This window comes from Mycena indigotica (assembly GCF_014461135.1).
Source record: "Mycena indigotica strain 171206Taipei chromosome Unknown Mind.scaff0006, whole genome shotgun sequence".
NCBI lineage: Eukaryota > Fungi > Basidiomycota > Agaricomycetes > Agaricales > Mycenaceae > Mycena > Mycena indigotica.
The window spans coordinates 3,184,214-3,195,935 of record NW_023503005.1 but is presented as its reverse complement, the minus strand read 5'-3'; the positions used below and the strand labels follow the sequence as shown (position 1 = coordinate 3,195,935).

At 51.7% G+C, this 11,722-nt stretch overlaps 5 protein-coding genes across 5 annotated transcripts; 3 read left to right on the top strand and 2 right to left on the bottom strand.

Moving 5' to 3' along the window:
* Positions 1 to 1,891: 1,891 nt before the first annotated feature.
* Positions 1,892 to 2,956, bottom strand: MIND_00750400 (Enoyl-CoA hydratase; the record flags this gene model as incomplete). Its single annotated transcript, XM_037364202.1, has 4 exons — positions 2,283 to 2,956; positions 2,161 to 2,232; positions 2,047 to 2,112; positions 1,892 to 2,001 (listed from the first exon to the last, which is right to left on the bottom strand). Exons 1-4 carry the CDS (start codon positions 2,593 to 2,595, stop codon positions 1,892 to 1,894), a joined length of 561 nt encoding a protein of 186 aa, XP_037219846.1. The 5' UTR covers positions 2,596 to 2,956.
* A 140-nt stretch (positions 2,957 to 3,096) lies between these two features.
* On the top strand, positions 3,097 to 4,683 carry MIND_00750300 (uncharacterized protein; the record flags this gene model as incomplete). The annotated part of the gene is made up of 1 exon (XM_037364201.1): positions 3,097 to 4,683. One exon carries the CDS (start codon positions 3,097 to 3,099, stop codon positions 4,681 to 4,683), a length of 1,587 nt encoding a protein of 528 aa, XP_037219845.1.
* Positions 4,684 to 4,932: 249 nt separating this feature from the next.
* On the bottom strand, positions 4,933 to 6,134 carry MIND_00750200 (uncharacterized protein; the record flags this gene model as incomplete). The annotated part of the gene is made up of 2 exons (XM_037364200.1): positions 5,836 to 6,134; positions 4,933 to 5,788 (listed from the first exon to the last, which is right to left on the bottom strand). Exons 1-2 carry the CDS (start codon positions 6,123 to 6,125, stop codon positions 4,933 to 4,935), a joined length of 1,146 nt encoding a protein of 381 aa, XP_037219844.1. The 5' UTR covers positions 6,126 to 6,134.
* Positions 6,135 to 6,169: 35 nt separating this feature from the next.
* Positions 6,170 to 10,441, top strand: MIND_00750100 (RING-type domain-containing protein; the record flags this gene model as incomplete). Its single annotated transcript, XM_037364199.1, has 7 exons — positions 6,170 to 6,767; positions 6,825 to 7,835; positions 7,889 to 7,948; positions 7,997 to 9,231; positions 9,280 to 9,909; positions 9,960 to 10,133; positions 10,187 to 10,441. The coding sequence occupies 7 exons, from the start codon at positions 6,170 to 6,172 to the stop codon at positions 10,439 to 10,441; spliced, it is 3,963 nt and encodes a 1,320-aa protein (XP_037219843.1).
* A 156-nt stretch (positions 10,442 to 10,597) lies between these two features.
* MIND_00750000 (uncharacterized protein) lies at positions 10,598 to 11,691 on the top strand (the record flags this gene model as incomplete). Its single annotated transcript, XM_037364198.1, has 4 exons — positions 10,598 to 11,025; positions 11,076 to 11,288; positions 11,344 to 11,414; positions 11,465 to 11,691. 4 exons carry the CDS (start codon positions 10,598 to 10,600, stop codon positions 11,689 to 11,691), a joined length of 939 nt encoding a protein of 312 aa, XP_037219842.1.
* Positions 11,692 to 11,722: the final 31 nt, after the last annotated feature.

The window sequence follows — 11,722 nt, the reverse complement described above, 5'->3', positions numbered from 1 at the left end:
CTCCGATTTGTCTTATCTTCGGGTGCTGCAACTGGTGCATGTCCAAGCAACATCACTAGTGGACGATCTTAAGTCGTATGAGCTTCCTTCCGTTGCCCCTCGCACGCCATTTGAAGCATCGGAGTTTCGGAGATCCCTTGCTGGGTCTGCGCTTCCCGGAGCTTCGACCTCCTCGAGTGTTGGGACTATGCTGGAGTCAGCAATGGAGGAGCTGTTTGTGCCTTACACGGAGGGTCAGAGGTATCTCGAGCGCGAAAGCAAAAGCTTAGGGTCTCTTTTTACGGGTTTGCTGGCCAATTTCACCCGATATCACGTAGGCCAACCTCGAGAAATAATTCCAATACGATCTCATTGTGCAATAGGCCAGAATTCAAAAATCGGGGAAATCATCCATGTTCGACCTCATGAAGAACCAGCTCACGGCAGCAGCCGCCAACACTTCTACAGGAGGAACCTCAACCACATCTGCCCAAGCAGCGGCGGCTTTGATGCGCTTTGGAGGCATCAACGCCACCCAGAAACAAGACGAAGAACCTATCCGAGAAGAAGATGGCTTGCTCAATGTCGAGACCGCTGAAACGATGTTGAAGTGGCACGCTGAAGCTATCGGCCGATGCGTCGAATTAAGTCCTCCCACAGATCTGTAAGCCTCTCCGGCGGTCTGACTTTTGTTACTGACTTTTGAAACAGCGCCAAACATACGTTTACTCTACTCCGCGTGTTGTCCGACGCCTTAGTCAACACCTATGTTGAGGCGGCTCTCGAAACGTGCGCCATGCTTTTCTTTCCCCTCAAACATCCACTTGATGGTCTTCCAGTGCCCAGGGGAAAGTGGACAATGCCGATTCGAAGTCAGAACCCAATCTACAGCCACTGAGTATCCTCAAAATGGTCGACCTAATATGTCATCTATGGCAACAATACGTGAACACCGCTCTTCTTCCGCTGGCTAGCTCTTCCGTGACAATTCGACGAGAAATGTCAGTGTTCAACAACCAAACGGTCAGTCGATTAGAAGGCGCAGCGAATGCATTGACACAACGAATCACGGATGGTATCGGAAACCCTTCACATCTTTTTACATGCTCAAACGAATTGCAGCAATAATTTCGTGGCTTTCACTAAATCTTGCCAAGCAGAAGAAGAACGATTTCAAGCCCCGAGACGACGACTTGTCTTTCGCTCGTGTCAACACTGAACCTTGTGTTGTGTGTTGTGAGACATTAGAACGAGTCCGAGATGCTGCCAAAAACAGTTTGAGTGGCAAGAATTTGGAGATCTTCTACACAGAGATTGGCGTGTCGTTCCACGGGTATGACTTTCTTTTTTTTCCCGTTTGATTCTGCTGATACATCGCAGTCTTCTCCTCGATCATCTACGCAAGTTCCCTGTGAGCGATACCGGAGGACTGATGCTTGCAAAGTTTGCCCATTCTCTGTCTTGGTTATCGCTCCTAAAATTTACTCAGGGACATCAAGTCGTACCAAGATACAATTTCAACATTCGGTATTCCCGCCCTCAACGAGCGCTTTGAATTCATTCGACAACTTGGCAACATTTTCCTCGTCCGCCCCGACATTCTCAAGTCGTATATCACGGAGAATTACCTCGGGCGTGTTGATTCCAGCTTGTTGAAGCCATACATTGCCCTCCGCAGCGACTACGCCCAGTTCGAGAAAGGGTTCGCGGAGCTCAACGGTTCAGAGGATGTGAACGCCAGCCGTGGCTTGCGAGATCGGTTTGGCCGTTTATCGGTGATGATGAAGGATTTGGATGGCCTGAGACCGGAAATGCCGAGCATTCCGACGAGTTTGGCGGGCGGCTTTGCGGGTGGCTTTGGGTCAATCTCGACACGGTTTGGGTGAAGATGTAATTGTATTGCTAGACTATGTTATTCGCCTTTGAAGACGGGACGTCGTTTTTGTTTGAATGCCTCGAGAGCTTCAAGGCGGTCGCTGGAAGGAATCAACAAGTTGTAGGCCGCGCGCTCAAAATCGAGTCCTGTTACAGCTTAACAAGAGGCACAAACCAAAACAGCAGCTATACCTGTTTCTAATGGGACATCTTCTGACCGAGAAATGACATGTTTAGCTGCACGAACGGCCAACGGAGCTATCGAAGCTTGAGCTACGCTGTTTTTCATGACAAAAGACCGCCAACCATTGCGAGCAATCATAACCGCCAAGGACAGTGCCTTGTCGAATGCGCTCGGTGAGACGTAATCCACGACGCCTGGAGGATGGTGAACGCTGAGAGAGAGAGTATGATGAAAAGAAAGGTACCCCAATCGAGTGCTTGTTGTGCAGTCAATAAGCGTCCCGTGAATATGAGGTCCTTTGCTTTGCTCTGGCCCAGCAGTCGAGCTGCTCGCTGCGTCCCGCCTGCGCCGGGGATGATGCCCAGTCCGGTTTCGGGTAGGCCGATTTTCTCGACGCTGGAGCCAGCAACGCGCAAATCGCAAGCAAGGGCCATTTCGAGGCCGCCACCGAGCGCGGGGCCGTCAATAGCGCATATTGTTGGCATGGGGAGAGCTTCGAGTCGACCCAATGCATCGCGGAGGTCGGTGAGGAATTCGCCGACTTGGTTATCGGACATGGAGCGCCGTTCTACTAGATCCGCGCCAGCACAGAATGAACCAGGGGTTGTTGACCGTAAGATGAGTGCTCGAATGCTGAGAAACTGTTGTTAGAACTGGAGATGTTTGGATAAACAGGACGCGCCTCCGATCTGAGTGAACTGTTTGGAGGCTTTCTCGAAGTTCCTGCAGTCTTCAGGTCAGCTGAATCCTGAGTTGGATATCAATAACCTTTAGCAAAGTTGTGGAGATGGCGTTTTTGGCCTCAGGTCGGTTCAGGGAGAGACAAGTAATGCCGGGATATTCGGAAAGGGGCTCAAGGAAGGCCTGTTGGGAGAAAGCGCGAGTAACAACGCGTCGGGTGACATTGAGGTGGTGGTGGTGAAAGCGGAACATGTTTCTTTGGACACGCCCATCAACATCATTTGCGGGGTATATATGCTTTCTGAGGTCAATCCAGCTCTTACCCATGCCACCAGGACCAGCCCTGTTGTTCTTGTGGTCCAGGCACTGGTCGGCGTATGGCGCGTTTACTTGACCTTCCCAATGAACTCCTTCTGTCGATTCTGGCCGAACTCGCCCACACACCGCAGGAACTGCTTTCTCTCCCTCTACTCTGTCATCGACTTCACTTTCTGGCCCTCCCCATGTACTTTACCAGTATGGGAATGGGCGAGCCGACCCAAAGAGCCATTGTCCAGATGTCCAACGGCAATTCCAGAGACAGTCTAGACGCGCTCCAAATGGCGTCCTTCATAACCTCTATCGACAACCTCTGTTGCTCATTACCTCGAAATGGACCTTTCGAGGCTGCTGAGACGGTCCGCCATGTTGCTCGTGTCTCTAAGCTGATACACAAGCTAGAATTCGTTCACGAAGTCACCATCGTTTGGGCACCACCCAACGAGCTGATGCAGTCATTCGAAGCTGACAAAGACACGATTGCATGCAGACCTCTGGCGCTTGAGATGGAAAAGCTGCTGAACTGTGTCTTGGAGCATGGTTGCACGTCGCTGACCCTCCAAGGCGGCATGTTTTTCCCAATATCACCCAGAACCATGCGATTTGGGACCATTGACGCGGTTCGGACAGCAACGTCCAAGATCCTACCCACGGCTTTGTCACTGGGGAGGAACGAGAATTGGATCGATGCTCAAATAGAGAGATTCACGGTCGAGGAAACTGCCACACTGAAATTCGACCTCAACGGCAAACCATCTTATCTTTCGCGATTGAACATCAATTCCTCCATGTTCCTGCTTCCACCCTGCATTAATTGGACCCTCTCCGCTCTTCGCTCCTCTGCCATCTCTTCAGTTTCACTCTGTGGCATCTTTTTGCCTACAAAAATGTGGGCAGTTCTCCTCCCGCTTATCGCGAGCATCATACCCAACTTGGCGGAATTATCGCTCGCAGACCTTCATGGCCTCTCTGGTACAGATATCTTAGTATTTTTGACCAGGCTTCCGCTTTTGAAATCGCTTGCAATTGGTTATACCGAGTACAGCCGACAGGTTCAATCTTCTTGCCCTGATTCAGCGCCTACCCCGAAACTCGAGAACCTAGAGCATCTTCATGCACCAAGCACCTTCATTGTTCACTTTCTGAAGAAAAAATCGACGTTACCAAACCTACGCACACTTTGTATTACCCCTAGAAAGCTTATTCTGGGCTACCGGGGACTACGCCACATTCGCCAGTTCATTACGGACATTGCACGCAGACTAGAGAAGCACAGAATTTCTCCCGAGGTGACGCTTGAAATGCGCTGCGGACAAGATATGGACAGGGACCTGACCGCTGATATTGTGGAGCCACTTGGGGAGGAGCTTGCGCGGAGTTTGAGGATGGTTACACGCCTGGTCGTATTTCTCGAGCTGAAACCCAGCAAAATGTCAATCGCTGAGATGGGGACGCTAGCAAGATGGATCAATCGTTTCCCAGGACTGATGTATGTTTGTTTGCGGTTCGACTTGGACAATGCTGTTGAGGATGGAGTTATGATGGACCATGTCAGGACGTTGTCGGAGCAGAACCCTCAAGTCAAATCGTTTCACCTCAACAATGAGGCGTATGATCCAGACGCGCTGTTGTTATCTTCCCTCTGATAAGTAGTGGGGTGTAATGATTGTTTGAAGTCTCGCCAGTCTGTGATTTGCATCCGATGATGAATGGTAAAATGTGCAGATATCAGTACTACCTTAGCGCTCCGCTGCCGGGCCCCAAAGCCTGTGGAATCAGGGATTGGCAACCATGCCAACGGGAGGAAGACAAACAGAAATAGCCGTATATGCAAAGCACATGAATAATAATGGAAGAATAAGTCAGAATCCGTCCAGGGAGGTATAAGGAAGAGGCTAGATCGCCGTTCCAGCGGCGCCATAGAAGGAGTCGAGTGACTGTTGTGTGAAGGCCGAGTCACGGCCAGCGAACGGTCGCATGGGGGCGGCGGGCGCTGCAGAGGTGTGGGAAGGGTGGGAATAAGGGTGGGGAGAGATGGAAGCGCCACGATCGGGAGCTGAGACACTGTAGGTGTTTGTTTGCCCTCCCGAATAGTATTGATTGTACGCCTCGTAAGCCCCGTTGTCGGTGTGGCCACCGTAGGCATTTGCATATGCCGTGTTATCGGTATAGTGTCCAGCGTTAGGGGTAACCGGCTCAGCGTAATAGTCCTGCTGCGGCTCTTGTTGTTCATGAGCACCGTAATAATGCTGTTGAGGAGGAGCAGCATTATTATTATAAGTCGTTCCGGGGGGATAGTTGTACTCGTTTGTGTCCACGAGATAATGGTCTGCACCACCGTAGTTAGGAACTGGGGCAGAATGTGGATCCAAAGCATCATTTCCCAAGGAAACTATGCTGGCCGAGTATCGCTGGTGGTCTTCGACAACGGGGCTTTTAGTATCGAAGAAGGTGTCTCTGGCGCTATTCCGGCTCTCTTGTCGGTGGCGAAAAGTTCGCAGGAAGAGAAGGAGAATAGCGAGGATCACAAGAGCGACGACAGTAAATGTACCGGCCACCGCACCTTTGTTGGCCCAGAAGCCGTTCGAGGTGGCAGCGACCTTGCCGGTCGTCGCAGATTCTGAAGGCTGATCTTCTGGGTTTTCTGTGGTGGTTGCAAGGTCCTTGTTACCAATCGTGCCAGCTTGTTGGATGGCGGGGGGCTTCGAGAGGGTCACGGGAGTAGTAGATGAGGAGGAACGAGCCGGTATGCTACGCCAATAAGAAAAAAGTTGATCACGGTTTGAAGATGTCCTCACCTGGAGACTGAGCTGGATGCTGGAGAAGATGATATACTGCTGATTACACTGCTAGTGGTTGTGGTTGTAGTTGTGGTGACTGGGGTGCTTGAAGTTGTTGTAGACGAACGAGGGGTCGTGGTGGATGAAGAGGGTAATGGTTTGGAGGATGGAAGAGTGCTGCTCACTGAAGAGCGGGAAGGTTGGGAGGAAGATGAGACAGATTCAGTGCCATTGTTTTGGCGAGGGTAGTAGAGAGCGGCTTGAGCAAAGACGGGGAGGGCACATAAGGCCCAAAGGGCCACGCGCATTGAGAGAGAAGAGATGCTGTGACCGAGTAACGCGCCGCTCCCTTATGAACTCCTCCACGACCAACGCACCCCAACTCAGCCTCTCGATAAATCATTCTTCGTCATTCAAGCGCTCTTTCACCAGCCAGTTCGGCTTTGATGAACTTGACAGTCCCGCCGATGTGGACAACACCGACTCAGTAGACAATAGGCGCAAGCGACCACGAAGCACCAGCAGCTTGAGCGAGCCCGAAGCTACTTCATCATCTTCGTCAACGATGAACTCGTTTGAAGGCTCCTCGTCGTCTTCAGGGCCTCGTCGTCACCTTTTACTCGACTTGGAAATAGGACGGGGTCTGGAAAGCAGTGTGGCGCTAGGCTTGGGGATCGAGCATGCCCATGAACCACCTCCACGGCTACCTACACCTGCATTACTGGACTCGGACGATGTAGAAATGGCCGATGCCCTTTTACCAACCGCTGAACAACAAGTTCGTCGCTCAGTCGACCGATTTAATGCATTCGAGAGACATATCAGTATCCTTCGCTCATCTTCTCCCCCCATTATCCCTCTTCCAACTGAACTAACCACCCGTAACTCTCCGCCCACGCTCCCGCCTCTCCCACTTGTTGACTTGGCACTGCACCCTGAAGTGGACAATGGTCGGTCACATTGATAATACGTCTGCATCCATCCATTCTGAATCATTTAATTTGCAGAAACAGCCTCAAGCAATACACCCCCCAGATTGGATCTCAACCTTCCGCCAACTTCTCTTAGTCCTCATTCGAACTCTCCGCCAGCACATGTTCTCACCCACGAGGCCGCCCAATTCCGAGAACGCCTTGATTCAGCCCTTGACGGTCTTGGGACAGGCGATCTCCATTTCGAGGTTCCAATGCCAGACCAACAAGAGCCTGTTCCATCTGTGGCCCCTCTATCTGACTGGCCATCAACAGTCAATAGTGAGCGTGCCGATCGAGCCGGACCTACATTGTCTGTTCCATGGAGGCCTTGGCTTGTCAGACCATCTCAAGCAACCGCAACGACAGATAGAACCAGCGCGGACATACGGAGGTTCATCGGGAGAAGATTGTCCCCTTCTCCGTCGCCACCACCAGCACCCGCCCCACCACCACCACCCCGTCTTTATCCACGACCCGCTTCTCTTGCGGCCCCTCTGAGCGTTGACACAAGTGCTGAAACTCCGCTGGATGCTGACCTCGTCGGCACATACCTCGATTTCCACCGAACTGATGCTTTGGAACATGCACTTGATCGAGTGCGAATGCTTCATCGGGAACGTCGCCAGCAGCGCGAAAGATATCATGAGCGCTTAGAGCAACTAGATCGTGATACCGACTATTCATGGAGTTTTGACACCTTTTTGGGAAACCCGAATCGCCGGCGGAATCGCGACTGGGAAGCCGAAACGCAATCCCGCAGGGAGGCGAGCGATGAAGTGTTCAATCGTCTGGTACGCAGACAAGACCGGGATGTCACACTTGGGCCCTATCGGTTTGACCAACTTGAAAGTGAACCAAACACTTCTTCATCTGCAACATGGCGGCGTTTGAGGTCAACCCTGGTTGAAGAGTCTTCGCGTCGTACCTCCGAAGATGACATGAGTGATCCTCTGCAACGGTTTCGTGGCCGGCGCAATACTTCTCAAGCCCGAGAGGCCGATTGGTCGACAGGAACGGATCCTTTAGACTGGTTTACACCGTCAGGTCTGTGCTGTTAGCTGATTGGAATACGATTAACAATTATTGTCAACTTTCAGCTCAGTCCTCCCTTTCTCGACCTCGCTCATACCGCCCGGAAAACACACAATCCGATTCTCGTTCGTATTTTCCACTCTGGTTGATTTGCTTACTAATACTCAAGATAGCGATAAGCCCTAGATTTGGAACCTGGCAACCACGTCTGGCTTTGTCTCCACCTGCACCCTCAACTGTCCAGCCCACAAGAACAACAGCTCATGCACGGGCTCAATCGATCCCAAATGCCTCAATGAATCCTACCCCAACGTATCAATCTCTCAGTCAACTTCGCACGCGTCTGGCTGGTCCTCTGAGAGCAGCCGCAGTGGGATCATCCAACTCTCTTTTGGCTGAAAGTGTGGCTGCTCGAAGGCAGAGTGCAGCTCGTCTTGAAATGACACTGAATCAAGGACGCAGGTCAGAGTCCAACTCGGATTCTGACGAAGATTGGGACAATATTGCCTCATATACTGTCGAGCCTGAAGATGATGTGGATATGCCAGAAATCGGTGTATTCCGCCCACCGCTTCGTCGCCGTGTGACTAGACCTCGATCTTCTTCTCGAAGTGAGGTAAACCTACCTTTCATTCCAGCACCCACCCCACTGCGACTGCCTCCACCTCGTCACGATCACAATGAGGATGTTCCCTTCAACTCACGACAAGCTCATTATCGACGACCTATCCCTCACTTACGACAACATTCTACTGGGGGCGAGCCGAGTCTTGCCTCCTCTGGCGTTGATCGTCGGCATGTTTCCTGGGAGGCTCCACGTGACCCTGCTGTCTCGAGTACTTATGCCTATCTCTCTGCGCTGTCGCATGGGTTCGATTCGCACGCACTCTCTCTTTCTGATCTTGCCCAGACAATTACGAGTAACTCCGCTGTTAATTCGCCACCCTCACCTCATTGGGATGGGGAGGATGGCATTGATGCTGAGACTGAAGTACCGTTCTCCACTCTTTTTGGTCGTTCTTCTGCTATTCAGGATCGAGAACTTGCTCGTCGACATTCCTCTTCTATATCTCTTCGGGGAAATGTCCCTCGTATCCCACCTTCCTTACCTCCACCAGATCTCGGCGGAGATTTTGAACAAACAGAGAACGCTCTACGGTCAACAAATGTTGACACTACCGGCCTAGAATCTCAGAGGTCATCGTCCATTCGGCCTCCTTCACCACCAAGGTCTCAGGCAGATTCATTTACTGGACCCTTTCGTTTGACGATGCAACGACGCGACGAGTACTCGAGGAGGGCTCTTCGCCGGGAACCGCCCACAATTCCTCCCCTATATTTTGGAGATCAACCTGAAGTTGAGCCAACTTCTTCCTCATCTGCGTTGCCAGACAGGGCAGATACACGAGTATGTTTCGTTTTCTACATGGATGACAAGACACTAACATCGCCTCAGCATCGTTTGTTGGCTTCAAGAGAAAGTCGGTCGGCAACTCCTCGGAGATGGGTGGGACATCCCTCGAGCGAGCTTTCGTCTGTGCACTCGTCGCGTCTAGCGGATGCAGAACGGAGACTTCTCAATTACCTTGGACCCCAAACCCCAAATAGTGACACACCGCGTACAATCCCCCCCTCTTCCAGCGCTACTGCTGCTCAATCTACACATCGACCTCCACGGTACAGTGCTGCTGACATGCACAATGTTCTTGCCCGTCAGGCCCGCTTGGAGGGTTCACGATTGGATCTCCCCTCTGCATTTGGAGGGTCTGACCGCGAATCGAACCCTTTTGACCTTGACCACACTGGCTCGTCATCTGCTTCACGAGCTGAACGGTTTATATCCCAATTCAGAGAGCAACGGCAAACAGCAGAACCCTCTTCGTCAGGCAGTTCTTGGGCTTCGATACCGCGTCGGGCAGATGGAATCAGTTTGGGCGAGGTTCATGCTCGTAGACGCCGTCTTGCCTCTCGTTCATTCCTAGATGACGATAATCGCGCTCGTCCATTGCGTGAATCGTTGAGGGGTAGGATTTCGCCTGGTCATCATACGAGTATGTTCCGGCGGAGGCCCATTGGAGACTATGTGGTGAGTGGATATCATTTTGTTTGTAAAGCTTTCCCTAACCTTATCTGCAGCGGGACGAAGATTTTGATACGTCATATGAGAGTCTACTCACATTGAGCGGTTTGATTGGTGAAGCAAGACCGAAAGGCACCTCAGATGAAACCTTGTCGTCACTGGAGTCGGCGCAGTATCAAGAGTGGGCAACTGCAGATAGCGACCACCGGTGTCCCATCTGCTTGGATGATGTAAGTTTTAATTGCATTCCGTTTTCGTTCTGTTGACGAGTAATTCCCAATAGTACCAACCCACTGACACTGTAATGCGGCTCAAGGACTGCAGGCACTGGTTGCACAAAGAGTGTCTAGTGCAGTGGCTCAAAGGCGCGACCACGTGTCCTGTCTGCCGGAAAGACGTCAAGGACAATAATCCGGCGCGGAGGTCGCATTCGCACAGCTCTGGGTTTGGTCATCCTTTTGGAGGCCCTTGGAGAAGAGACAGGCCAGGAGGCGGTGGTGGCAGTGGGCGGAATGACGGTTGGATCGAGCTCTGGTAAACTTAAAGCTGAAGAGACACTTTGGATTGTCTATGTACAGACTGCACATGAACTTTTTCTTGTTAAATAATAGCCGTCGAATAAATGCCTCTGTTGAGGATTGAACCGCCGGCTTGTCACGTGCACATCGGCGTCACACCATTCTTACTTTTCGCTATGGACGATGATCTCACATTTGGCTCGTCCGTCTGGGGATCGCCTGACCCCGTTCTTCCTCCTCTTTCCCAGTCATTCTCTGCACCTGCCCCACAATTCGATGATTTCGATGATGATTTTGGGGACTCTGCGCCAGTTGACACAACCAACACCGGTGAAGACGACGATTTTGGTGATTTCGGAGACTTTGGCGAGGCAGATGGGGTCCCGGACACCTCATTTGGTGTTGCATTGCAAGACACGGTGCTTCCGCTAGCAATCGCGGCTGCTTGGGAGCCACTCAAGTTAGATCCAATGCCTGACAAGGACGACCTTCGAGAACAGGTTGACACAATACTCGCGCCCATCTGGAGATACGGAGATGTTACAACCAACGAGGGTATCCGTGAGGTAGAGGGAATTAGTCAAATTTTGGTCAGTCCGCAAAGGTGTGTTCTCCAGTCAAAGTCATAGCCTTGTTGTTTAATTTTTTGACCAGTCGGGAACTCTACGCAATGCTTTTCCAGTCTCCTCCACCTACAAAACCGCCAAATTGGACCCGCTCACGCATCCGCCGGCAGCACCTGATCACGCTAGGCATTCCGGTCAACCTAGACGAAGTGTTACCCCCCGCAGGCCAATGGCCATGCCATGCCCCCACTCCAAGTAACAATGCGACCCATGTCTGCACCACCGGGTCCTCACAAGAATGGTCCTGTCTCCGGAGGTCTAGCGCCACGGTCTGGTACTCCTCAACCAGGCGGCAGGGCAGAGCAGTTTGGCCCCAAACCAGAAATAGACAACGCCAAGATTGCGCAATTGCTTGCCTTAGATTCGGGTAAAAAAACTGGTATTATGTCTTCGTGTTGCTCAAGTAACTTGTGTCAGAAACCCTCGCGATACAGCCAATCAGCGTTTTGGAGGGCTACCTGGCAGCCTTACGCACGCAAACTGCAACAACATCAACACTACTTTCCCACCTTCTCCAGACTCGAGATTCGCTCCAACAAGATTCAGAAACTTACAACAAGCTCATCGCAGAGCTTGTGGGTGAGGCGCAAAAAATCAAGACCAAAGGTCGGACGCCCAGCAGAAAAGGGAGCGGCATGAGCTAACGTCTGCCTCGTCTTTCCAATGAATTCAAAA